General features: G+C 42.6%; 1 protein-coding gene across 1 annotated transcript; it reads left to right on the forward strand.

Moving 5' to 3' along the window:
• Positions 1–671: 671 nt before the first annotated feature.
• Positions 672–27,880, forward strand: SLC5A8 (solute carrier family 5 member 8). The gene is made up of 15 exons (XM_056340683.1): positions 672–1,004; positions 3,156–3,221; positions 7,140–7,191; positions 8,766–8,833; positions 9,721–9,875; positions 11,337–11,477; positions 15,214–15,343; positions 16,667–16,755; positions 18,077–18,189; positions 19,564–19,631; positions 19,931–20,017; positions 21,099–21,292; positions 22,499–22,602; positions 24,310–24,395; positions 25,901–27,880. Exons 1-15 carry the CDS (start codon positions 672–674, stop codon positions 26,018–26,020), a joined length of 1,806 nt encoding a protein of 601 aa, XP_056196658.1. The 3' UTR covers positions 26,021–27,880.
• The last annotated feature ends 1 nt before the right edge of the window (position 27,881 follows it).

The following is a 27,881-nucleotide window of genomic DNA, read 5'->3' on the forward strand; positions in this document are numbered from 1 at the left end:
CAGGTAGTGGGGCTTCCCTGTCATATAACTGCAGTGTTCCACAACTCGCCTTGGCAAGTCTTCTGTGATACCTGAATCACTGAGACTGAGTTATCTTCCAGATTGCTCAACCCATAGAAATGTGTATATTAAACCATATTTTCACCTTCTTCTCTAGGGGAGTTGCTGGCATATGGTAATGAAGGAGGGTAGGAAATACCGTCCTGGGGAATTGTAGGCTGAATTGTCTTCCCTCCAAAAACCCTGGACCGCCACCCCCTCTGCGCCGTGGCTCTGCAGAGGACCGTCCCGCCAGCCGCGGCGCCGCAGGGCCCGGGGCGGGCGGCAGTGGCCCGGGATGGCCCGGCCGGGGCCGCGCAGCGGGGATCGCCGCCCCTTCCCGCTCCGCGGGGGCGCTCACCGCCGCGGGGAGGAGCGGGCACCGGGACCGTATAAGGTCCGCCCGCCGTCCCGGCTCCGGCACTCGCACTGCCGCGCCCGGCGCAGCCCGTCCCCGGCAGACACACGGGCAGAGATTTGCGCACCGCTCCGCACCGCACCTGGCCCGGTGGGGCTCGGCGCACCCCCGCGGGTCCCGTCCCCATCCCCTTCCTCCTGCCCTGCGCGGGCAGCAGCTGCCCCTCCGATTTCGGGGCAGCCCCTTGGCTCCAAGTGCGAGTCCCTCCAGTAGCATGGGGAGCTTCACTGTCTGGGACTACGTGGTCTTTGCAGCCATGCTGCTGGTCTCGGCCATCATCGGGGTCTACTATGCCTTTGTGGGAGGAGGACAGAAGACATCTAAAGACTTCCTCATGGCGGGCCGCAGCATGAGCGCTCTCCCTGTCGCGCTCTCCCTCACCGCCAGCTTCATGTCAGCTGTCACCGTACTGGGCACCCCTGCCGAGATCTACCGCTACGGTGCCATCTTCTGCATCTTTGCCATCACCTATGGCCTGGTGGTGCTGTGCAGTGCTGAGATCTTCCTACCTGTCTTCTACAAGCTGGGCATTACCAGCACCTATGAGGTAAGGTGGAGTAGAAGGAGCCTTTCCACAGCGTTCAGGGAGCTGGGGGGCTTCTCGTGCCTGCTTTCTACATGCCTTCCCTCAGTCTCTTTCCCCAAACACCCTGTGCTCTGTGTGCCACATATCTCCACTCTCCCAAGAGCAGGCTGCAACCTACTCTGTCCCCAAGTCTGCCCACACTGCGTCTGCAGACAGGAGATGCTCAGCAGCTGTGCATCATGTCAGGTTTGTTTCCTCACTCAGACACTTAGTTCAGCAGGTGGATTAATCCTCATGCAGCTTAGATGGTGACATGTGGTTAATGATGTGCAATTAATGTACCAAGAACGAAGTGCAAACACATCTACATAGGAACCAGAGTTCTCACATCATGCTCCTTCCAGACAGGTTTCTAAGCCTACGTGCAGCCACAGAAGGCCCCCTCTGCCAGACTATGTATTTGTGCTGCTACTAGAGATTTTGGGGAGACATCCTTTTCACTTGAGGCTGTTCAGACAGCCTCCTGAACAGCCTCAGGTGAATGTCTTCTCCATCATGCTTATACAGGGAGGTCAGGAAGTACTGTGTGCCTGAGAGAGTTTTCCTACTTCCACCAAAATACGGCTGAGCTGATCTTCGGCTCAGTGTGTAAGTTCAAGCTATAGCTAGTGACACTGAGATGTCTGGGGTGGTGGTACAATCACAGGTAGAGTCTGATTGTTTTGGGGTGAGGAAGCATCTGGTCAGGACTTTCTTCTGATTTAGAAGGTCTGTTGAACCTGTTTATCTTCCTGTGTGGAGACAGCTCCTAGCTGCAGGTTTGGAGGCAAATTGCTCTTTTCACAGAGGACATTGGGAAAGGGGCATCAGTGCAGGTGAAAGTCCTTGGCCAGCTACTTTGGTCTTTAGCATTTTATTACACTGAACGAACACTGCAGCACTTGAGGCTGAAAACAAGTTTTCTGTTGGTGATTTAGATAAGAATTCACCAACAGAAATTACTGGTGGCTTCCAGTGTGTTTTAAACTACTAATCTTTGGACTGTCAGTTATGAAGATACTTAAAAATAGGGCTCTTTCAAATAAAGAGTTATAATAATGACCAGAAACTCACTGATAATCTTGGGGTTAAATCTGAGTAATGCACCTATAAAAGATATATCTTCTGTTTGTGGACAGAGTTCAGAGATTAAACAACTTTTTTGTGTCTGTCCAGGGGTTCAGCACTGCTTTCTTGCATGGACATGCTCACAGATCATGTTTTAAATGCTCACTTCATGAGTGAGCACTTTGAGATGCTTCAGTGTTTGCCTGTGCCAATTGAACAGATTGGCAGGCAAAGGAGATTGATTCTTTTTGTACAACCACACGCCCTAGAGGGTTATTAGGACAGATGGTAGGAACAAATCTGCCCTACAGCGTGACAAACTCATTCAGAGGTTGTGCTGTCCCAGGCTAGAAAGAAAAGTGAGGGTTTCTGTTTTGCAAAAGGCTAAATTTCTACTTACTGGTAGACTACAGTGAGCTGCTGTGGGCAGTGCAGAAGGTGAGGTTACCATGGGAGGAAGCTTGCCGACTGCTGAAAACCTTCTGCCCTCTCTTGCAACAGTTCAAATGGACACACGTAATGCCAGAGTTTCCAAATTCACTAAGGCTTAGAAATAGCCATAATGCTTTCTTTTTCTTTCTGATTTCACAATGCAAGTGAGTTCTGCTGTTTGCTGGTATGTCATTGTGAACTTTTAGGTTGCCCTGTGCAGATTCAAGAGCTGGACTCTGTGATCCTTATGGGTCCCTTCCAGGGATATTCAATGATTCTGTGATAATATGTGCTGATCTTCACCAGGTCACAGTGCACAGCTCCCTGTCTATTGAGTGCCTTGAGGCTGCTGGGTAGCACCGGTTTCCATTCGGCAGACTCCATCATATACTGACTAGCTTACATCTACTTCACTTGCTCGTGTATTATCACCCAGTGGTGAGGTCTGTAAAAAATATCAAATTAAGTTGAAAGAGATATCAATCAAGGTGACTCTAAGGATTTTGGCCATTCGTGAAAATGTAAAAATGACACTATGTCCCTTCTGTATTGCTCATCTCTTCACTCTAGTCCTATCAATAGTGCCAAGTTTTGAGAAAAAAAACAACATTTGGTTTTTCTTCTCTTTTGCAGTATTTAGAGCTTCGATTTAATAAATACCTGCGCCTCTGTGGAACGGTCCTCTTCATTATACAAACGGCAAGTAAATCTCAAAGCTGTTCTGTGGTCCCTGTAGCCACCAGGATTCTTCAGCTTGGTGTAACTTGCTGTTTTCTCTGAACAGTTGATGAGGTTACCACAGTGCATGGGTGGCTGAGAGTGGGAGAAACAAAGCTCTTTCTGCTCCAAAGCAATGAGGTGGGGAGCGGATGCTGGGCTACCTGCCCCTGTGCATTGTGTCTCTCTGTGTGCATTGTTGAGCACCCAGAGCAGTCACTTGGCATCAGCACCATGCCAAGAGATGAGCGACCCTTCACTGCAGGGTAGCAGTGCGAAGAGCAGTTGTTTGCCTGCCTGCTGGAGAAACCCACAATGGGTTCAAAATGTAAACATGCCCCAATTATCTGCAGCGGCAGTTTTCATCCTCCAGTGCGTGGATTCTGGGCGTCTGACTAATTCTCAAGAGTCTGTGCAAGGTGACAAAACACTCAGGAGCTGTCATTTACTGCACAAGGGTTTATACCACCACCACTGGAAAAAACTGGGTGTCTGCAAACTGAGAAATAGCAAATTACTGCCTCAGGGAATGTTAAACTAAAGCAGTCCCTGAAATTATTGTTGGTGTGGCTTGCTGTATCCAGAGCACATTCAGGGAGTCGGTGAGAGACCACAGCTTTTAAATGTACAGTGAACATGTGTTAAATTCACCAGAAACAAGAATGTGTTCTTTTCACAATTTTGAAGTGGACTTTTGGAGGAATTCAAAGCAAGAATGAGTACACAATCAGAAAGCTTTTCAAGTTACATGCTTGCTTTGTTCCTGGTTACAGGGCAATCACACTTGCACCAGTTAAGATGGTGGTCAGTGCAGTGCTAATTACTTACTTGAATAGTGCTGCTTAACTGGCATTTACAGATACACAAGCCCATAGGAAAAGCAGAGTGCTACCAAGTGAGAATCCTGATGCTGTTTCACTGGCAAATACAAAGACATCACAGTTGCATAAACTGGAACAAGCCAAGCATAATCTTTCCTTGGCAAAGATCAGAAAAGTAATTCTATACAACCTAAATAGGTACTCAAGGAAATTAACTGAAGATCTATAGGTGTCTTCTATGTAAGTGCTAACAGCTTAACCTGAATAACAAAAAGAATCGTGAGGAGGGGAAACTCCCCAATATTTTAATGGTGTAATTTTAACTGTTCTTTGAATATTGGCATGTGTTTAAAAGAAGAAAAATAGGGTATGTAGTAATACAACCTGAAAAACGACTGAAGAAGTGGAAAGATTGTGTAATCAGTCCTGTTTTAGTTTACACAAAAATGTGATCAGAGTTGCAGATTTTAATTTCTCATGATTCAAAGCTTCTGGCACTTTTTTGCTGCATATGAGAATGCCACTTTCTCATGCTGAATCCCTGAACTAGCAGGTTTGGAGAAATATGGGTTTGACTGATGGGCTACTACACGAATAAGGAATCGGCTGGATGGTTACATCCAAAGAGTTGCAGTCAACAGCTAAATGTCCTACTGGAAACCAGTAATGAGTGGTGTCCTTCAAGGGTTTCTACTGGGACCAATACTATTTAATACCCTCATTAATGACATAGATTGTGGGAATGAGCTCATCCTCAGTGAGTCTGTGGATGACACCAAGCTAAATGGTGCAGCTGATTTGCTAGAGGGAAGGGATGCCATCCAAAGGTACTTTTACAGGCTTGACAGGTGGGCCCATGTGAACGTCGTGAAGTTCAACAAGGCCAAGTACAATGTACAGCACCTGGGTCAGGGCAACCCCTGCTATCAGTATGGGCTGGAGGATGAAGGGACTGAGAGCAGCCCTATGGAGAAGGATTTGAGGATAGTGGTGGATGAAAAATTGGACATGAGCCAGCAATGTCTGCTTGCAGCCCAGAAAGTCAGACCTATCTTGGACTGTATAAAAAGAATTGTGGCCAGCAGGTTGAGGGAGGTGATTCTCCTGCTCTGCTCTTGTGAGACCCCACCTGGAGTATTGCAGCCGATTCTGGGATCCCCAGCACAAGACAGACATGGACCTGCTGGAGTGGGTCCAGAGGAGGGCCACAAAAAACAGAGGGATGGAACACCTCTCCCATGAAGAAAGGCTGAGAGAGTTGGGGTTGTTCAGCCTGGAGAACAGAAGGCTGCAGGGAGACCTTATTGCAGCCTTTCAATATATAAAGGGGGGTTATGAGAAAGGTGGAGAGGGACTTTTTACCAAGACCTGTTGTGACAGGACAAGAGGTAATCGTTTTAAACTGAAAGAGGGTAGATTCAGATTAGATATAAGGAAGAAGTTTTTTGCAATTAGTGCGGTGGGACACTGGAACAGGTTGCCCAGAGAAGCTGTGGATGCCCCATCCCTGGAAGTTTCAAGGCCAGGTTGGATGGGGCTTTGAGCAACCTGGTCTAGTAGAAGGTGTCCTTGCCCATGGCAGGGAGTTGGACTAGATGATCTTTAAAGGACCCTTCCCACCCAAACCATTCTATGATTCAGCAGCACGTGCTGACAGTCACTGTATAGACAGCAAGTCAAACATTGACTGGGCTTGACAAGTATCAGTTGTTGGCTGGGAAGTGATGCAGCTGGTTCTGAGGAGATATTCACCAGGGACTGGTCAGGATTGGCAGTTTTCTTGGCATACAAGGTATATATCAAAACCTGCAGAGGACTCATGTCACCGAGAAAAACAAATGTGCACACAGGGAGTAGTACACAGGTAGGAATAATGATTTCCCCAGTGGCCCTACCATCTTTGCTGACATGTGCTTGTAGCAGGTCTACAGCAAGGGGCCAAGGTAATCTGGTCATGCTGGGTGAAGCAGCCCCTCTGCTGCGTTTGGATTACCACTCACTCCAGTTACCTCTTGGTTCTCTCCCCAGAGTAGCCACTGGCTATGTGGCAGAGCTCTGCCACAGGGACCAGATTTGACCTGCTCAAAAGCCACAGTGAGTAATCCTGTGGTTAACCATCCTGCTCTGGTTTAATACCTGTGCCTAGGGTGGACTGCACACTCGTGGAAGGGGCAAAGGCTTGCTGAATGCTGGATGATGTCTGATTCTGCTGCTTTTCCACGTCCAAGTCCCAACCCTGTAAATCAGGGAGTTAGAAGAGTTTGACCATGGAAAGTTGATGCATGTCAGCTCAGGACCTGACTGTGATTTAGATCTTTTGAGTCAAGATCACTGACCTTTGCAGAAGTCTTTGCAGGCTGTATTGTCCTGAATCATGTCACAGCTGAACTTGTCCTATTATTACAAGGCAGTAATAACAATAGTAAAAAAGTAAACATGATTTAAAAATAAAGAAATTTAAACAAAGAAATCGTAGAGGATATCAGTGTGTGAATCTCATTGTGCCCACAAAAGTGGAGAGTAGCTCCTTCATTTGTCTGTATCTTTACTGTATTGGGTGAAAATACAAATCTGCTGATAATAAGGCATGGCTTTATCTTATAGGAGTGTAATTCCTTATAATGCTATTGATAATGACTAACTAATGCTGTATTTTTTGTTCTTATTCATGTGCATTGTAGTTGCATACTGAGAGGCAGGCATATTGATCCCAAGACTGAGAAGAGCAATTGTAATAGATGCCTTGGCAAACTGTGTGTAAACCTCATCAACTTCCTTTTGCTCTTGTTTCTGTCATATGACTGAAGTTTTAAAGCAATAAAATAAGTTAATTATAAAAGCTGGGAGAAGCTGAAGAGGGATGGTATTTAAGAGTCCTTGGTATTTAAGAACATTAGGCTGTGAAACTACAGTGTTGGTTAGTCTCAGACATTAGTCTTCTAACAGTTGGAATTATTTCGCAACATTTATGTAGGAAATACAGACCACATAAAGACTTGAAAAGAAATAATCTCAGAAAGCTATCACCTTTGCAAGAATTTACATTTATTTTAATCTTTTATCTTTTTTCCCTTTCTAGACTTTGTACACTGGTATTGTAATTTATGCTCCAGCTTTAGCACTAAATCAAGGTAAGATGAGGATACTGCAACTGTTCGTCTACTGTTACAATTTTTCCTGTGCATAGTACGGTATGCTTTCTTTTTTTTTTTTTTTTTTAATGCACACCTAAAAATATAGATCAAGGATTTTCCATGAAGTCTTCTAAGATTTCTGTTGATCCTGATGGGAACTCTGATAGAAGGCCTCCCATTTTTAATCCTGATCCCTTAATACCTACCTGTAAGGAATTACAGAAGAGGCTCAAGGGCAAAACCTGCTCACATTCACTCTACTTCTCATGCAATATCCTTAGGTAATGGCTACATTCAAAAAAGTTAAGATGACTTAAGTAAAGTTTGAAGGCAATGCAGAGACTAAACAAACATTTAATTCCCCTGGCTAAGTGCTCTTCTAGAAGAGAGCAAGGCAAAAGTTCTGTAAATATGGGTTTGGGCTGCCTGGAACTGCTTAACTCAGCCTATCATTTTGCCAGGAAAACCAATGTAACAGCAAAGAGATCTTCAACTTAAGATGTTTGTTGTGATATTTAAAAAATTAAATATTTCCATTTTCTACTTCAAAATGACTCTTTGCTTTGAAAATGAGCCATATTTATTTCTAAAGGGGAAAAATGCTTTTATGTGGAGCCAAATTAAACTTCTAATCTGATGCAATTAATTTGTCCACTTGGCAAGAAAAGGCAATAACAAAATACAAATAAAAATTAATAATTTTGTCTAGAATGAAAATCACAATTGTTCTGTTTGTTTGTTTTGGGGTGTTTTTTGGCTCATTCATTGAACAAAAAGGAAGAAAAAACCCAACACTATCTGCATTGGTCTTCTCCAATGTATAAGACCCACAGGTTTTATATCCTTTATATTTGCCCTGCAAATGCATGCTAACCAAGCTATGACCTAGCTGGCCCCCAGCTAGAAGCACTGTTTTTCATTGGGTTTTTTGCAGTATTTCTCATTAGCCTGAGCTATCTGTTTGGGGAGCCCACAAGTATCCTGCCAGGCAGCACATGAGTGTGCCAAGCTGGGGCAGTGACAGCCTGTACGCCAAGCACAGTACAGCATCATCTGGTGTAGGCATACTGTCATGTTTCCCTAAAAGAAAGAAAAATAAAAGAAAGGCTTTTAGTGTGACACATTTCTTCCAGACCGTTTTGAACCACCTTACCTCCATGGAGCATGCCCATGCTATTTACTTGCTTAAATCCCTGCCTAAGGATTCTGTGGGAGTACCCAGGCACTTCAAGAAAGGGCAACTATTTTAACACCTTTCTGAGTTGGGGCTACAAATATATTGGATGTTGTTAGGCATCATTCACATTAAAGACAAATAGCTTAAATCCTGAAATATATCCAACTTTTTAGCATTTTCCAATGTCTGTAACAACCATTTCCATTTTAGAACTGGTTAGAGCGAATCCCCTGGTTCAGTCACCCTAATCTTTTCATTTCCATTTTCACACTTACTTTTGCATTTAACTTATTTCTAGGTTTTTTCAAAAACCAGATTGGGGGTGAAAAATTGACCTTGTTTGTTTCCTCTCCCAGTGCCTCAATCACACTGATGCCATTTCCCTTTTTTTCAGTTACTGGCTTTGACTTGTGGGGTGCAGTGGTGGCAACCGGCGTGGTCTGTACTTTCTACTGCACACTGGTATGTGGGCCCTTTGGCTAAGAAAAAAAATCTCTATTCCTTTCACCATTCACATCAAATATGGAATTTACTGAAAAGTAGCCTAATAACTGGGTTACCCATGGGAGCACATTTCACAGTGTAGCTCTAGCCACAGGGCCATATTCATCCAGGGACTTCTATGGATGCAAAGGTAGCCACTATGTGACTCAAGCCTTTTCTCTTTTGAAACATTCAAGCTTCTGTTGTAGCTGAAAGAACAGCAAAAAGACAATTTCCCCTCCTAAAATCCTCCTGTGATTTTTCTTCTAATCTAGTTTCCTCTAATCCAGGTTTAGTTGCATAATTTTTCAAGCACCTGCTTAAAGCAACTATAATAAGTCCTGTCTGTTTCTGAATAGAGCCACTGAAAATAGCAAGTACCACAGGAACAGATTGGTCTTTAGATTAGTGTTAATTGACCACATGTCTAGAAATTATTAAATGGAACTCAGTGACAAATTTATTTGTGTAATTTCTGTTAAATCATGTTTATTTTTATTCATGTGAATGGTATGCCTTCTGGAGGCCAGTGGTACTGTATATATGTAAGGTGAACACTGTCTGCCAGTTTATCTTTTGATACAGTCTTCTGAATCAGGTTATGTGATGAAGAAAATATTGGATTAAACTGTGTGTATGGCCAAAGTAAATTCTACTGCGCTTCAAAAAAGGACCAGGATGTCCTGAATAGGTTCCAGGATGCAATTCCTAAACACTCCAGTAACAGAACAGTTTCTATGAAAGAAAAAGATGAAATTGATCTATTATGCATAACACAGATTGTAACATTTCTCTTAGTTGAATGTGAGTACGAAGCAAGATTGCTGCTTCCCTGTTGTACCTGATACATGCTGTTCCTCATGCAGGGTGGTCTGAAGGCAGTGGTGTGGACAGATGTTTTCCAGGTTGGAATCATGGTTGCTGGATTTTCATCTGTGATTATACGAGCTGTGGTGGTTCAGGAGGGAATTGAACGTATCATAAACGATTCCTACTATGGAGGAAGATTAAACTTCTGGGAGTGAGTTTGTACTTGCAGATGATGTGCTGTTTTATTCCTATAAATTTGGCCCATGGTGACTAACTGAAATTAAATTGCTATTGAAGGAGGAGGAGGGGGGGAGGAGTTGTGACCCAATTTTTATGTATTTTTGAACAAGCTTACCTAGTTTGAGGGATATTTTTTAGGTTCTACACCATGCAAAATCCTGTAAAAAAGAACTTTTTACTTTGTCAAGTAGGTGTTTTAAGGATAAATTTTGGGTTCCACTGCAAGTGAACGGTGAACGGGAGAGGACAATCATATTGACACTTAGAGTTTCCAAACAGCTGATTTGGCATTTCAGCTACTGAACCAAAACAACTGGGAAAATAACAGTTTTTGTCTAATCTGAAAAACCGAAATGTTTTCCTTTTTCCTGAAAGAAGAATTGAAAGTAGTTTTAATAGTATTTCACTCTTCATTATTGTAACTAATCATAGCCTAAAAATACAGTTTTGCAAGGTCAAGATTATTCATTCTGACAGTATTAAATCAAAAACCACTTTAAGATTAAAGAAAAAGTTATTGTACTTTTGGTGAATAGGTGATTCCTCTGAGACACTTAGAATCATGGAACCATTTAGGTTGGAAAAGACCTTTAAGATCATCAGGTCCAGTCATTAAACTTCACCCAGTGCTGTTAATGACAGTTTAGTGTGACAAGTATTACCTTTTTCTATCAGTTCACAATATTAATCAGGTTGTTCTGTAAAATTCTTCACCAAGTTCTTCAGTAAGTAATTCATCTGTGGGGTGTTTTTTTTTGCTTCTTGTGAACAGTCATTTTTTTCAATCAGTTTGGCTGATTTGCAGTGGTTATGCTGCATTGCTTTTCCCCCCAGTCATAGGGTTCACAGATGGAAAAAGAAAAGGAATAAAGACATCTAATAAGCAAAATAATATTACATTGTTCACCAAGATAAGCATAATTTATTGCTATATTAAAGTGTGATTAAAAAAAAAAAGTATTTATGGCCATGTAAAATCTCTTACTCAGAACTAAACCAGAAAAATGTTTTACAGACAGAGGCACTGCCCACAAAGGCTGGGCTTGCAAACACACCTTTATATTGGTGTTAAACTGATGTCCCTCTAGATAAGTAGGCATGTGAGACTTTTTACTGGAGCATCATTTAATCACAACAGTCACAGTCATCATATAGCTTTACTTAGGACTGCAGTGTATAGGCAAATAAATTAGTTAAACTTCACCTTTGGACAGATCAGAGTGTTTCACTGGATCAGCTCTGAGTTTTAAAATTTGCTTTCTGTGATTTCATGTGAAGTTGGAGTATCTGAATGTGAAAAATCTGGCCATATTAAAAGAGTTTGTATTAGGACAATTATGGGGAATTTTTTTCTCCTATGCATTAAAGTTTTCTCATAATAAGAAAATTTTCATATTCTGAATTTATTTTCTCTTTTTGCCTCTCATTGTAGCTTTAATCCTGATCCTTTGCAAAGGCACACCTTCTGGACAATTGTTATAGGTGGGACTTTCACATGGACTAGCATATATGGGGTAAACCAGTCTCAAGTACAGAGGTACATTTCATGCAAAAGCAGGTTCCACGCAAAACTGTAAGTCTGCCTACAGTAACTCTTAACATCTGAATTTAACAGTGACTGTTCTTTATAAGGGGGATATTTTTTTTTAAAATGGAATGTTCGTTATCTATATAAAATCCATTTGTAAAGTGTAACAGCTTTTGTTTTCTGGTTTTTGGACCAGGTAGAAGACAAATCAATACAATAAATACTGGTATTTGAATCATGTATAGTTGCTACAACATTGAACTTTGTGCCAGAATGTTTCACTATGCCTTGCATACATTCTTGCATACAAATAGCTCCATTAAGTCTATATGCAACCTAAAGACCAAATAATATAGTGCCTGTTCTGAAGCCGTATCAAGACAGCATCTTGAATTGCTACTCTACTAAACCTAAATCATTGTGTGGGAATTTTGCATAAGTAAAGACTAAAAGATTTTTCCATACCAATGAGTATAGGCATGAGAAAATGCAGAAGTGTTTTATTCAGTGCTGAGGAACTGAGGAATAAAAGTGCTGAGGAATCATATTTTTTTTTCATAATAATCATGACTTTTTTTTTTTTTAGGAATTCACTATGGAAACTGGCAGAGAGTTCTGTTTTCTTGAATTCAAACATTTCTGATCAGCCTTTACTCTAGAATGGAGTATATTTACTAACTCTATTATCTTACCTTTATCTTTAGTATCATTCCAGTAGTTCCTAACTCAGGATTTAAGAATTACTAGTGAGCTCAAAGTCCATTTATAGGAGAAATATATAAATGCACATCATAACTACAGTCCCCATAAGTTGTATAATACAGTGACACACAGAGAAGGAATTTTATGAAGGCTTTCACTTCATAAATTTAGCAAAATACCCACAAAATCATGCACAATTTAGAACTGAAATATTTTGGTTATGGCAATAAATATCTACTTTTCAGCCATTTGCACTGCAGATTGGAATGAGCTGGTGCTCTCCACATGTGGCTTCTCCACAAGCTCTGGTACATGGCTGGGTTCCAGATTCTCAGCACTGCACAAGCAGGAGGTGCATCCCACATTTGTAATGCTGCCTGGCATGATTGCATATTGCTTATAGGAAAACAGCTGCATACATTGTGCTAGATTTGTGTGCCGGTGAGACTGTTCTTCCCAAGCACCTGCTCCAACTTAGCGATGTGCTCTGCTCTTGCAACCTCCCTGTCCTCTTTGTAAGGAGGCACACCTGCAGGGCAACCCAGAAGCAGCATGGCCAAGAGGAATGTGGTGCCATGGCAGCTTCTGGGCAGATTTTCTGAGCTGCTGCAGCAGCTTTAACCAGGGCTAGAGGCTATTTGGTTCTGGAGGGGTTTGAATGGGATTTATAGCTCATACCATATTAGTGGTGGCACAGCCTTAATCAGTAGAGTCCTTTTCTGCTGGTGTGTGTGGTTGGACTCCATGGCATCTTGCTTGTGCCTCGCTTGTACAGTGTATTTCCCCTGCATGGAGAAATCATCTTGTGTAATGGTTGCAGCTTGTCACAACTATAAATGCTGCCGTTCTGTGATGATTATCCAGGTAATTTCAAATGTAGTTAAACACATCTGGCAAGTCACCTTGGTAGCCTGCACCTCTTATTATTATTAATCTGTACATAAAATGTAAAATGTCACCAGGTCAGAGTAATAGGGTGTACCTCTGTGGCATTTACTGTAGGGCTTTATAAAGACAGCACAGTAATAGATCAGAGCTAAGAAAATTTTTTCACAGATCCCAACTTGCAGTTTTTGAGAAAGCCTTTAACAGTGGCACAGGAGTAGGAATTTTCTCAGGCTTTGGGAAAGGATTTCACCCCATTCAAGAAACACACCAGTAGGTAGAAGCACATGTTGTCAACTTCAAACAGTAACTAGGCAAATTGAACATAATGGTTATACAAGAATGATAACAAGCGCTTAGAGCAGGAGGAAAACATGGGCTACTAACATTTCTCTCTCCTTTCAAGGTCATAATCTAGCATGTTTCAGTGCTAAAACCTTAAAGCCAGCCTGAAACTACCAACCAAAAATAAGCCTTGCACAGTCATGGTGCCTATTTCTCACAACTCCACCCCATGTTATTCACCCAGAGTTAATGGGAACATGTCCCCCCACTAGTGCTACAATTACTATACTCTAGTGCTTAGTCATAGGGTGTACCATGAACTGGGATGTAAATCAGAAGAAAAAACCCACAGCTTTCTTTTCAGTGTCAAACACTGATGCAGTTTAAAAACAGGAATTTGTGGGTTCAGACAAACAATTTATTTTGCTTCCATGTGTTTCTCTTGACTTTCTAATCTTTCCTGCAGGCTCTAGGCTAATACTGTTCAAAAGAGTTGTATTGATTTAACTCATTGGTTAAATCTTGCATTAGATCAGTTTGAGTGCCTTGTATCAAGGCAGATTATGCCAATCCAGAACAGCTTCAGCTATATGGTCTTTTTTAAGACTTAACATTGTGCTTGCCAAAAATTTTTCTATGGTATGAAACTGATAGTTCAACTAATTAATCTATGTTATGCCTTTCTGAAAATGTCCATTTCAGTGCTTAACAAGGCCTATAAAGTTAAGTTTACTTTTTCATTCTCTTGATGGTCCTCTAGAGCAGTCTAAAGGCTGGTGTCCCTTACCTTCTTGGGAACTGAAAATACTAAAAGGCCTCTTGAAGCATTGCAGGCATGGATCTATTTGCAGAGAAACCAAAGGTTCTCCCAGTGGAGGTCTTAGCAGTTGGCACGGGTCCAGGGTACATGATCTGTCAGGCAGTTAAATCACTGTTGGCGGATAACTGGGAGGCAACTGATGGAAAGGAACGCTATTTTTCAAGGCCAAGCTCCCAGAGGATGTGTTTCCTTGAATTGATCACCTTAGGTGAGAAGAACTTTGTGACCCAGGAGTCATCAAGAGCTGGGAAACATTTGAGAAGACTGGATAGTTAGATGGAAAGGAAAAGCCCTCACTGAGCAAGAACAACAAGTTAGTTTTCACCACCAGTAGAGGCTGCCTGTTGAGTGTGGCAAAAGTAGCATTAATGCCTGGTGAAAACACATTTCTACCCTCCGTGTTAGCTGAAGCTCCTGTCAGGACATAGGGAGGCAATGGGGATACTGGACCATAGCAGGCTCCAAGTTTAGTTACTAAAGGGGAAACCCTGGGGTCGGTGGCCACCCCCTGCTCTCTGGAAGTGGCAGCTATAGGTAGCTCCAGACCAGGTCCTGGGTCCCAGTGCCTCGTGGCTGCCTCCCACTGAGATCGTTCCAGGAGGAAACTTTGGTTTAGTTGCTTTACAAGGACAACCCCACTGTTGCGTAAGCACAGCACTGCAGCTCTAGAGGCAAAGGAGTGCTGATGCTGACTAAAAGATACCCCACAGTTTGATCTGGGGCACTGCACCTTACAAATCTGTCTGGGGTTTGTCTTCACCAAGGTATGGCAAGGGGGGAAGAGCATCTTCTTTCCAGCTGCCTGCAGCATAAAACCCACACACATGATAAAGCCTGGAAATTGCCATATCTCTCCCATCATCTCCAGAGCAGACTGTCAGAGGACAGGCACTCAGACCGTACCACCAAAAACCAGAAGCGTAATTTGTACATGTAAAACCATGATCTCGCACCAGGTGAAATATTGGGACCTGTATCGTGACTCCCTTTCCAGTGGGCAGCCACCAGCCAGGAGGTCTCCTCAGCTTGCTTGCTGGACCCTGGTGGGGTCTTGTGGGGACATTGAGCTCTAACGTGGTGTTTCTGCAGGTCGCTGTACATCAACCTGGTGGGCCTCTGGGCGATACTGGCCTGTGCGGTGCTGTGCGGCCTGGCCCTCTACTCCATTTACAAGGACTGCGACCCATGGTCGGCAAAGCAGGTGTCGGCACTCGATCAGGTAGGGCCCCATGCTTCAGGTGAGGGTGGTGAGGGGGTGCCCTTCCTCTGCACCATAACTGCCAGGTGTGGGGGTTCGAGAGCCGAGGGTTGACAATAATGACATGCCCGAGTCCCTTAACAGTTGAGTCTGTAACAAAATGTGCCTGAGAGTGCCCACAGCGAGTGAAACCACTCCAGAGTGAAATGGGGGAAGAGGCTGCTGCGAGGGACGGCTGAAGCAGTGGTGCCTGTGTGAGTGACGGCCGGCCCTAGCGGGCTGCTTTGTGTCATTGCACCTAAACTGCTTTCGTGCCAAGGGATGCGAAAGCCTTTTCAGATTTGAAACATAATGGTGCCCAAAGCATACACCTGGAAGAAGGTTACCAGCAGGCAGCTTTTTGCTAGTGATGGTGCATCCTTCCCTCCTTTGGAGGAGAGCTGGGCAACCAAACAGCATTGTACTGTGCTGCGGAGAAACCACTCTGAAACTGACAGTGGCCTCCCCCTAAACAGATCCTGAGGAACAAGAGCCCTGGGAGCCCATAGACTGACCAGAGTCAGGGCCCAGGAAATCATTTTTTTGTATGTTTATGCCTGGGAGAATCATAAGCTCTGGGTAATGCCCCACAGACAAGAGCTGGAAAGCCAGGAGAAGAGCAGAGGTGATGAAGTACCTAAGGCAGGACCACCTGGTGTTGAAGGTTAGAATAAAATGAGATACAGAAAACCAAGGTGGAAACCCAAAGGAAATGAAATTGTTCCTGTCAGTCACATTCTTTTGGTGGAAACTGGAAGTAAGATACTAAAAAGACCAACTTGTCTGTGAAAAAAATTGGTTCTCAGGAAGAAAATCTTAAAATTCCTATCTCTTCCCAGCACTCAGATCTTGCAAAGGTCGATAAATGACACACAGTTTCCAATAAGGAAATTGTTCTCAGGTAACCTGAGGGTTATTGGGCTGTACCTACAAAGCCTTTTTGTGGAATTGCCAGCAGACATGAGAATCTACTGTGGCACCCAAGCCCAACAGTGATGTACAATACAGGCTACCTGCTGCCCAGCACTAGCTTCCTATACCATTATCACTCAAAACCATGCCTGATGGCATGGCTAAATGCTCATCTCTGCTAGGTGGTCTAAAAAATAGACTTTGCTGTATCTTAAGTAGATGTTTTAGGAGTGGTTTTCTGTGTAGAAAACCAATAAATAGTGCAAGGTGGGACATTAAATGCTAGAACAGCTGGGCAGAATGTCAGTGAGAAGGCTGTAACAAAAAGCATACTGTGATAAAAAGAAAAATTAGGGCAAGACAGTAATATTTCCTACTCTCTGAATTTTTCAGCTAATGCCATACCTAGTGCTGGATATTCTCCATGATTTTCCAGGAGTGCCAGGGCTTTTTGTGGCTAGTGCCTACAGTGGGACATTAAGGTAAATGAATAATTTGCAACCTGTTGTCTTTTTTTTTTTTTTTGTTAGAGCTGAAGTTTCATTAATAGTAAAACTTTTGCATTTCGTCTCTGTCCAGCTAATTTTTGTTCTTAAAGAAAAGCACTGTAAGATCTTTGACGATGCAGCTTAAAAAGCCCATAGTTTCCTACAGTGGCGCTCTGAGGTCATAGGACTTAAAGCTGTTTGGAGTTCCCAACCAGCAATGTGAGGAAATAGCTAGCAACATGCTATGTATGGCGCTAATCAACCCTCCTCTCTGTACCTTTAAAGCCCCTTTGCTATAGGAATTTTTAAATGTTATAAATGGGTGATTGCACTACATAGCTATAGTTTGGGGGAAATTTCCTACCGCTCATCCTTAATTTTCCAGTTTCAAATCTGCATAACTTTAAAGCTATCTCCCTTTCCTCATACCTGATCTTTAGAGTCTTGTTTACAAAAGGGTTCCTGGACTTCCAATTGTCTTGAATGAACCCCATGAAAATAGCAATCACTATATATTTTTATTGAAGGAGACAAATCAGTCCCCTTCTATCCCATAATGGGGAGTGTTTTGTTCAGTTTTTACAAGGAGCATCTTTTAGGAAACACTGCCTTTCAAGGAAGGCTCTGAACAATAATAAGCACGTAAAAGTGAGGAAACTTAAGAATGTGACACCAGAATAATTTTTTTGTTGAGTACTTGTAGCTATGTAAGTAGAGGGAACAGCCAAGATATTTGTTTTTCACATGCTAAGGAAAACCTGGTGGCTTGCAAGAGCAAGGTACACATAGACGCAAGATCACCTGACTACATTAGGAGTGCTGGTTTCTCTGGATGCCATAGGGAGCCTGGAATAGTTAAGTGTGGAGTAGATCCTTACTTTCTGGATGAATATAATTAGATTACCTGAATCCTCCTCTCTTCTCTCAGAGTGCGTTCAAAGTAATCAATGACCTGCACGTAGAAATTTTACCTACCCAGATATATACTGTGTAGATAATTTGTGAAGGTATCATGTACACCAATAATGTTTACAGTGTAGCCACATGTAATAGATATTTTCATTGACTTTTCCAGGACCATCTTTTCATCAAAATTTGCCTTGTCTTCACTAAGAGCAATTATTTTCAACAATTTTTGTTAGTTATTAACGGCATCACCTGGAATAATAAGTTATTTCAACCAATACAGCAGTTACATTAGTTTTCTGACACTGTTCTAGACAGCGGCAGTTTCTCTCTGCCAGTAACTCATCTGTTATCTATAATTTCGGCTTCTAAGATTAAAAAAAAAATGTATAAAACTTGCCTTCTGTAGTACAGTGTCCTCCAGCATCAATGCTCTGGCTGCCGTGACTGTTGAAGACCTGATCAAGCCATACTTCAGATCCCTCTCTGAAAAGAAGTTGTCATGGATTTCCATGGGGATGAGTATGTCTGGAAAATATCTTTTCCACTTTCATTTTACAAAGTGAGGGCTTGATTCAGATCTTGCTTATTGCAGTGTAAGTCAGGAGAAAGTATGTTCACACCGATAGGACTACATTGATGCAGTACTTGAGGGAGACAAGCTCTGCTGCATAGGTTTTGCACAGAATAGGGGACAAGGTATTTCAAGTGAGCATAAAGGAAAAAAAAACCAACACCATCTTGCTTGATCTTTAAGCAGGGAGGGATCTTAAGCAGGGAGCACTGCATCTGTATTCAATATTGATTTGGAATACTACAAAGCCAAATGCCTCAGACTAAAACACCTGTTATTTTTCTCTCATCTGTCAAAAATGAGAAGCACAGGAAACAATATTGTAACAAACTCTTTGAACTGAGTGATACACAAGCAATGGTGTTGTGTCCTGATAAAGTTCCAGAGAACAAGAAACTTCATGTCTTCATTGATGTACTCTCAGAGCCTCAGTTTGTTTAGCTTCTCTGTTTAATGTGGCTCAAAGGGGTCAGAACTAGGCTGAGCAGATGTTTAAATCTCTGAAATGCAATTGTCATCTCTGCTAGTTGTACTGTCTGTGACCAGCTGCAGGTGTAGCCCAAGACAGTGCCTGTAATAAGCATGGAAAAACCACAGTCCCAATATGCTGGCATAGCTCATACCAGTAAGCACAGCAGATTGGTGGCAGGTGACAACTATTAAATATTTTCACCTGAGAGCAGTTTCTTAAACATTATTGCAAACAATATTTGTGCCAAAATTGCAGTTGGTCTTATCATGAGTTGCTTAATATAGCACATTAAACAATGAGATTAACCTATTGCTTGTGCAGTGAAACTCTATTGGGGTGGAGGTGTAAAAAAAAACCAAACAGAAAACCCCAAAGCCCATTGTTACAGGCCCTAGGAAGAGACACTATATCCTAGTGACCGAGGGTGTCCTTTATCACAGTGTCAGCTCCCAGTAATCTGCCAGCATTTACCTTTTTGCTCCGAAGTTTTTAGACCAAGAAGCAAAAGTCATTCTCTCAAAATAAGGACTATGACACAGGAGATTAGCTGAGAAAGATGAACAATACATTTGGTATTGCCACTACAGCTAATCCATATGGCTGCCATTTAGTAACTATAATAATATACTGGAAGAAGATTTTGTCATGTTTGCATGATCTCTTCTTAGAGCCTGACCTTTTGGCCAATTCATACTCTCTTAGAAAAAAAATACAACCAAAAACCAAAACCCAGATGCTAGCAGGTTTGTTTTGGAGACATCAGGGGTCATGCTGGGTTAAATGGAAACATTTCCACTAGTGATTTTCAAACTTTGGCAGATTTATGCATCATTCTGCCTTTCCCATGCAGGCCTGTTTTATGGTGGAATCTGCATTGCCATGGCTGCACTGGCATCGCTCCTGGGAGCCTTGTTGCAGGTAGGTATAGACTGCTTTTTCGTGCCCATGTTGAATGGCCCAGAATTAATTACATAAGAAAATAATTGCTGGATACCATTCTGAGATTAGTTTTTATTCTTTGCTGGGTACTGGCCTCAAACCAGCCCATGGCTCAGCCTCTGCTTTAAGCACCAGGGAACTATACCAAGTCCTGCCAGACAAGCACACACCAGTTAAGAAACCCCTCATAATTTCCTTCTCAATATTTTCCCTTCTTGCCGTGTTAGAGGCTTTAACCTGCTTGCACAGCACCTGATAACACACTCTTTCTTCCTTAGGCAGCGCTCAGCATTTTTGGCATGGTTGGTGGCCCCCTTTTAGGACTGTTTGCCTTGGGAATCCTTTGCTCCTTTGCAAATGGAATTGTAAGTAGAATTTAAAGCCCTGTTTGTCCAAAATTCATTGATAATTTTGGGCATCTCCTTCCCCCTCTCCCTCCAATAATTTCTCCTTCCCCCTCTCCCTCCAATAATTTTTATGTTGGGGTGATGAGGGACATGTCTTTGATACTTTCTGTAAGGACATTTTCCCTTGCTGCCTTTCCTCCTTATTACAGAGAAGTCATGAACAGGGTGCACAGGAACTTGAGTTTCCATCCCATGAAGAGATTTACATGCCCAGAGGAGGGATCTGGGAAAAAAAAAAACCACCAAAAAAACCCCCCAACACTTTGACAATGATTTCCAGAAAAGAGTTTCAGAAGCAGGGAACAGTGTGCCTGGAGATGTAGCTGAACACCCGGTGGACTCAGAGGATGCTGGCCCGTCTGAAAAAAAAAGGGGGTCAGGCTGGGAAAATGGGGCCCAAGCACTTGCAGGCTGGAGTTTCTCAGAGTGCTTCAGTATTATGAAATTATAATTTCCAGACAAAAAAAAAGCTATTCCATCAAAAAAAAAATTATGAACTTTGGAACTATGGTCCATGGGTAGTCTGACAGGATTGCTATTTAGTAAGGTTGACTAATCACGAACCTTTATCTCTTTACAGTTGCAGATGTTAGGTATATATTAAAAATAAATAAATAAGTCACTAGCTGTCAGCCAAAACCTGCCACCTGAAGTAGAAGAGACTTTTGTAAAAACAGATCACATGAGGAAAAGGAAATATTGATTCTGTATTTGTTCAAAGAGGGCCTCAAATGAAGCAATACTTTCCCATATACTATGCAGCCCAAAGCTTTCCATTGATTGTATGGACACAGTGGCAAAATAAAAGAAGTATGCTCAGCAGCTGCAAGTAAACACTGTATTTCCTGAAGTTGGAATGAAGCAAACTCCCCAGCTTTCCCTAACTCTACATTTCATTTTTGCTATGCAGCCTTACAGTTTAGATTATCTTGACTGTTTCTTACTCACGTGGGTGGTTCTTTTTTGTTTGTGTGTGTTTTATTTTCTCAAATATCCTTCTGCTTTTCATGTAAATCCAAGTTTCATTTTCTTTTTGCAGGGTGCATTTGTGGGTCTTGTTAGTGGCTTTGTTATTTCACTTTGGGTTGGAATTGGATCTCAGATTTATCCTCCACTCCCAGAGAAGACCAAGCCACTATACCTCTCAACTGCAGGCTGTAACATATCCCTGGGAAATTTGACATCAACAGAAAATCCATTAACAACAGTCTTCAGCACAACAACTGCAGAGAGGTATACAAGTTCATCAAGTGCGATCAACAAAGCATGTATTTGTTTTAAAGCAACACAAACATCTGCCTAGCATTTAGATGACTATAACTATCCCTCCTTGACTTACCTGCCAGACTGTTTAAGATGATGCAGTTCTCTCTAATATTTTTTTTCCCTTGTTAGAATGAAGTTTGTCTGAGTTATTGCAGAACAGAAGTCAAAGTGCATCTTCTATTGATCTGAAAAGCTTCAGTTCAAATATTTGAGTCTAAAGGCTTGGATGTGCCTTACTGGGAACCACGACGTTAAAGAAACCAAAGCATAACATTCATAGTTATTGGATTAACTTCCATAGCCTGCCACATGAATTAAAGCAGTATGCGGTTAAAGGGCCATTTGCCAGTTCAACAGCTCCAGCTACAAGAGCTTGTCTGTGCAGAAATAGTTCTATTCAGGAAATTTGAAGAGGGCATAATATAAAGGATTTTCTCCCCTCTGCAATTACCAATGTCTTACTTTGGACAATCATAATTAAGTGTAACAGTTATGAATGACATAGAGAACAGCAGGAACAGAAAGAAGCTGAACAATTCCCACATTTCTAGGGATTTCCAATCCTTACACCTTAGAGAGCTGTACAATCAACAGATACCCTGGTACACACATAGGTGCCCAACATCCAGTTTCATATATTACACCTCTCACCAAGGCCTCTGGCGTTGCTCACAGCTGCAGGGAAACAACTGTTACAACAAAGCACATTGTCAGGGAGAACAAAATAAGGTGTATCCTTAGGTGTGACAGTTGTCCTATTGTTTCTGGCTGTTTGGAGATGCACATGATTGATTTCCAACTTTTTTTGTGTGTGTCCATGTCCATCCCCTCCTCTAAATAATGTTGTCCCCCCTTCTAAAGAAGTTAGCACTTCATCTGGATAGCTGGAGTGCTCAGCTCTGCACTAGGCTCCAAGCCAAGACAGAACTGTTCTGTTCTAGCTGCTCTATCTCATGGATTGCCTCACTGTACCAACCAGTCTCCTCCCATACAAAGGAACTGCAAATTTTAGGACAAATTTTCAGAGTATATTTTGTAAAGAGGTAGTTCAAGAGCTACCAGGTCGCTTGGTTCAGAAGTGACTCTGTATTTACACACTGTCTGGAAACAGACAACATTTTCAGGTTGCTTGGAATAGGAAAGTAGAGATTAACACTTTCTGCTCTTTTTCAGGCCTGCCCTGGCAGACAACTGGTATTCCTTGTCTTATCTTTACTTCAGCACACTTGGGACACTTATCACAGTAACTGTGGGAATAATTATCAGCCTCCTAACAGGTACTGGTTCAAGCTGTGAATGAACATGTCTTAAATCTCTTTCAAACTAAGATGGTCAGAGAGCTGACAGGAAGTCACAGGAAGTGCCAGTGACCCTATTGCTAACACGATGTAAAGGTTACTATCATAAATCTCATTCCTTCCCCTCAGCAACCCACTTTTGGTCTCTGCTCACAGCAAAAGTTACTTCAAATTTCTAAGGAGAGAGAAGTTTCAACAGTTTTTTAACCTGAGGGGCAAACCCCCTCCCCCAAACATCTGTCTTTCCTGTTTTATTAGATTCCAGCAGGGGCTGGAGGTTTAAAGATTGTCCCTGAACATGGAAACAACTCCAAGCAAGGAGATACACCCATGCTTCTAGAGTACTTTGAGTGAGTTCAGAGCACTCAAGGGATATTGTTTGTACCGGTACAGTGCATGCTTTTCACCACATCCCCCAAGCACATACCTAACGGCTGAAGACCCTGTGCGTGGCTATGTTAGCTTCTTTCTCAGTTTGCCTGTACTATTTGTGCAAGGAGAAAAAAGCAGCACCCTACAGGTAAGGGGCCAGGGGAATGAGATACACAACAACAACTTCAGTTCCAGACCGTGGCCTCACTACTTTTGCATCTAGGTGATAAGCAAAGTGCAACTGTTATCTGCGTGGCAAAAATAGCACAAAAGCAGGTTCTCTCTACAGCTTTCCCCAGTACACCCAGACAGATTCCTATGACAGCCACTGTCTTTGAGGCAGATTTCAGACCTATTGAACTGACCTACAACAAGTCCAGATTATAAAACTCCAAACACAACCGACAAACTCACTTCTATTAGCTTCCCTGTTACCTTGCAACTAATAAGCATATTACACTTCTACCAATTTCTTTTCCTTATGAGTTTCTAGAGAATTTGGCTCCCCACCCCCTTTCCTTCCTTCGCTCTCCTCATTGCTATAGTAATGGTTGTAGACAAACTTTGCTACTTACCAGGCTAGGATCAGATCAGCTATGAAACAAAACATGAAAACTGAGAAATTCAGTAAATTCAGATGAGAAGTCCTCAGCCCAAGAAACAGAAACCCTAAAAAACTAACCCAACCACTATATCACCCTGCTCTCTGTGGTACAAGATGACATTTAAGCCTCAGGTGGCAATCAGAGCTAATTCCCAGAACCTGCACCTTCTTTCTTTCCCACACAAGACTAGTTAATCTTCCATGCCTTAAAACTGCCCAAACATCCCATTAACCACACACATGCACCCACCCCACCCCACCCTGGGTCTGCTCTTAAATAACTCACTATAAAAATTGCTGGTGATTTAGAGACAGGAGTCTTGATGGCTGAGGACTGGGGTGCAGGTTCCAGAGGAGCAGTTGGTATTACATCTCCTGGACTGGCAGGGTGGTCCCAGGTATTGTTGTTGGGATTTGTGCTTTTCTGATGATTGTCTCATGCTCTTTTACACAATAAGAAATCTGAGGATGATCTAGGAAATTTTGGGAAATAGCTAAGGCATTTCAAGTAGACTTTGAGGGATCATTTTATGTTTTGAGAGGTACCGGGTATACATCACTGTAAAGAAATCATCCCTAAGGCCTGTGATTGCTTGATGGCATTTGCTGTATGACTCTGTCCTGCTCATCTGGCCTGGTGTCCACAGCTGGGCTCTGACAAATCATTTGCATGTGGAAACCTGGCTGATTGAAACCTGCCTATTTTGCAGGAGGACTAAAGCAGAACACAGACTGTAAATTCCTGCTGACTAAGGAAGATTTCCTGTCCAACTTCTCATGGTCTAAATCTGAGACAGTAAGTGTAATCATGCATCTCTGACTTAAATCAGTCTTTCCTCCTCGGGCCAAAGGCAAACAGTCCCTGGCTTATTTTTTCCCACCGGGATGAACAGTACCTGATGCTGCCTGATATGACTGTCTGCTTTAAGGCAGTAGCAGAGCAAAAGGCAGGTAGGAGTAAAGCAGCTGGCATAGGCAGGGAAGCTATGTTTAGCCACAGCTTGACTTCAGTGAACAACAGAGCGGCAGCTGAGACAAGGGATAGTTGTTCTCAGGTTTCTGCCAAAATACTCCCTCACTAGTGTCTTGGAAGCTGGCCCAAGGCACACTTTGGACTCAGCAAAGCTTCCTTTGTTTGTAAATGTGTCTCTGGATTCTTTTTCAACTTTGGCTACTGTTTGAGAGAAAACATTTCTAGTCAGTGTATCTGTTTCCTAGCTCCCTCCCTAAGATGTAAGAAAAGGGGAGACATTACTGAGTAAAAAAAATCCCTTAGAAGGGAGAATATAGGAGAATATTTTTTTTATTAAACTATAGATGATTTTTCAATTGGTATTATCAAGATGCTGAACATTCAAGCTCAGCTGTGTTCAGTGCTTTTCAAGTGCTGCAGTACAGGCAATGATCATATCTCTGAGATGGTCCAGTTTGCAAAATGTTTTTCCTCCATGATGACAACTCCTTTTAGTATGACCTCATGTATTTCAACTTCTGGATGTGAACACCAGAAAGAGAAAGGGATTTTTACAGTACAATTGTATGTGCTATTTGTCCATATCAGGACTGGAGACCATCTATCCAGTTATTGTCATTCACTGTCTTTAATGGACCAACAACTGTTTTCACTATCTAAGAATTTAATCCCTAAAGTCATCTTTTTAAAAAACCCCTCACCCACATGGAAGCTAATGTCCACAGCCATGCTATTTTATGCCCAGAGTCAGAAAGAAGTCGTCTGCCCTGTTATGCAGCTAAGAGCTGGATAACAAGTGGTTGACATCACAAATAATGCAGAAAGTTGCTAAGAAAAAAAATCAGGGGGAACCGAGCAACTTCCTGCCCATGAAGAGCTCAACATCTCATTATGTTTAACAGAGATGGAACATCTAAGCAATCATGCATGTTAATGTACTCTTCATGTCAAAGATGAGGCAAGGACTGTGAGCAGGGAATCAATAGCTCAAGGAGCTGGTGGTGACATATTACTAGGCACGAAAACAGCAAATAGAACTTTGTGCACCTAAAAATACTTTAGACACTTTGCAGGACAGGAACGTTTTATGTGACAAGAACATGTTGTACAACTAGTACCTTATGCAATAAGAAACCTTCTGTGCACCTAGAAAAATACTAGCTACTATACTGAATAACTGTTTATCATCTATTAGCAGCCAACATGTATTTTTCTGCAAGGCATCCAGTATGTCAGGCCTCACTCTGGATGCAGGTCAAAGAGGGGAAGACTGTTTCTTCCACTTCACAGCATGGTTTTTGTCTTTTGTTTTTTAGCCAGAGAAACAGGAGGTGTTGAACTGGAAACCATTTACCATGGCTGATGAAGGAACAGACAACCCTGCTTTCAGCCACATTGAAATGGATGTTGCAGATAGTAAGAACAAAGTCAATGGCCTTCATATGTGACATGGGGCCACGTCAGCCCACGAGGACAGTTTTGTTCATGTAAAGCACTGTTGACATTCCTGTGTCGGGTCAGTTACCAGCCCTGCTGGGGTCACGGGCAGGTGTCTGCTGAGCTTCATGGCACTGTCACCCTTGCATGACTTTGACATTAGTCAAGAAAGGAATCAGGTCTTTCTTGCACTTCCTCATTCTCTTACTCTGGATCTTGGTGACAGGGCTTAAGGCAATGTTTCTATGTGAAATATTTGCCTGATATTCTTGAGCCTCCTGGAAAATATCTGCTTTTAATCTCAGTTCACTCTCGGAGTAAATTTTTTACTTGATAAGAGCACTGTTCTCCCAGACATGGTGGTGGTTCTTCTTTTTTTTTTTTTTTCTTTTTTCTTTTAAGACATTGAAAGTATGAAGAGATTAGCGCTGCAGGACCATATCAGATTACAGGAAACAGTGGGTCTTCTTTATGTACAGGAGGTATATTTAGTGCCATCTGATTCCTTTGTAGAATTGATCTTGAAAGCATATTTATTTTGCTGGTTTTGTTGTATGTGTTCGTTTTTATTAAGGCACTTGTTCCCTATTTACCTGCACGTCCTCCTCTGTGCTCACTGCTGGAAGCTACAAGAATGTCTTTGGTGATAGGTAGAGTCAAGAGTCAGTAATGTCCTTCCCTTCACACCCCATCTCCCTCTTCTGCCCTGTCTTACCCTTACAGAGTTGGTCCTCATGAAGAAAATGAGCTATTTGGGCTTTTTGTTCAATGCCATAGAGCAGAACACAGTAGTCTTCTAGTTCATGCCCAGTGTGCTGTGCTGGACAAGAGGCGAGGCTGCATCTGCAGTTGCCACTGCTGTTATCTGCGGAGCTGTGACCTGAAACTTCACGTAGCCATTTGTGTTCCTGCAGTCCCTGTTGTCACTCTAGGAATTCATGGTCAAGGTTGGTCAAGATCAGGCAAGAGCACATTGTGTGTTTTGGCAGACAGTCCACTGCGCAGTGCCCCAGGATGGGGAAGGGATCGCAGAGGATGTCATTTGGTGAAGGCTTGTCCAGGGCTACAGGGCACGGGATGGCTTATCCTCTGGCTGGGCTGCCAGGAGAGACTGAGCAGTACAACCGTTCCAGACCGTGTACGGTACTGGTGGTTTGGGAGGATGAAAATCGCTATTGCTTCCTTCTCCTGTACAGCAGGGAACAGACTCTGATCCACTGTGTTGTTTTTGTACTGCAAACTTTTTGCCATAGCTAAACATGAGCATTTAAAATCTTCTAGAACAGCAGAATCAAGTTGGCAAATAAAAGCCGTTGCAGGAAAGTTGAGCTGTGAAGCTTAGAAAGCAGTCATGCTTGAGAATCAAATACAAAACTGCATGTTTTAAGTGCTTTATAAAAGTCATGCTGCATTTGAGGTGCTGAGCTGCTGTAACTTGAAATATGACACAGTGCCAGTTTATCTGCCTTGACTAGGGCCCTTTAGCATCTAAATCACTTTATTTTGTGCCCCTGTGACAGAGAGCACTTGATGGTCTACTGCATAAGATGAACTGACAGGATCAGAAAACATTAGGAAGAAAAAATGGGCTCCAAGGAGCATACCTCTACCAGAGTACAGGCCAGGGAGATGCTGTACGCGTTGCCACCAGAGGTACGTCTCGATGGGCTAACCAGGGCAACGCTACACGATGGAGCAGGTTCCCCCTTTGCCTCCTGAAGCAGTAGTTTGCACGATCCAATGCAGTGTTTAGGGCCAGCCCCTTGTCTCCCATTCCTCTGCTGCAGCTCTGTGACCACCAGGTAAGCGCCTAAAGCCACTGTGTGGAAGGGCTGTGAGTGAATGGGATAGATCCCATGAGTTGTGTCTTGT

Source organism: Falco biarmicus, chromosome 5, assembly GCF_023638135.1.
Source record: "Falco biarmicus isolate bFalBia1 chromosome 5, bFalBia1.pri, whole genome shotgun sequence".
NCBI lineage: Eukaryota > Metazoa > Chordata > Aves > Falconiformes > Falconidae > Falco > Falco biarmicus.

Coding starts and splice junctions, on each gene's coding strand:
- SLC5A8 (XM_056340683.1), top strand. CDS start 672: ATGGGGAGCTTCACTGTCTGGGACTACGTGGTCTTTGCAGCCATGCTG. Junction 16,756..18,076: donor GCCTACAGTGGGACATTAAG/GTAAATGAATAA, acceptor TGCCTTCTGTAG/TACAGTGTCCTCCAGCATCA. Junction 19,632..19,930: donor TCCTGGGAGCCTTGTTGCAG/GTAGGTATAGAC, acceptor TTTCTTCCTTAG/GCAGCGCTCAGCATTTTTGG.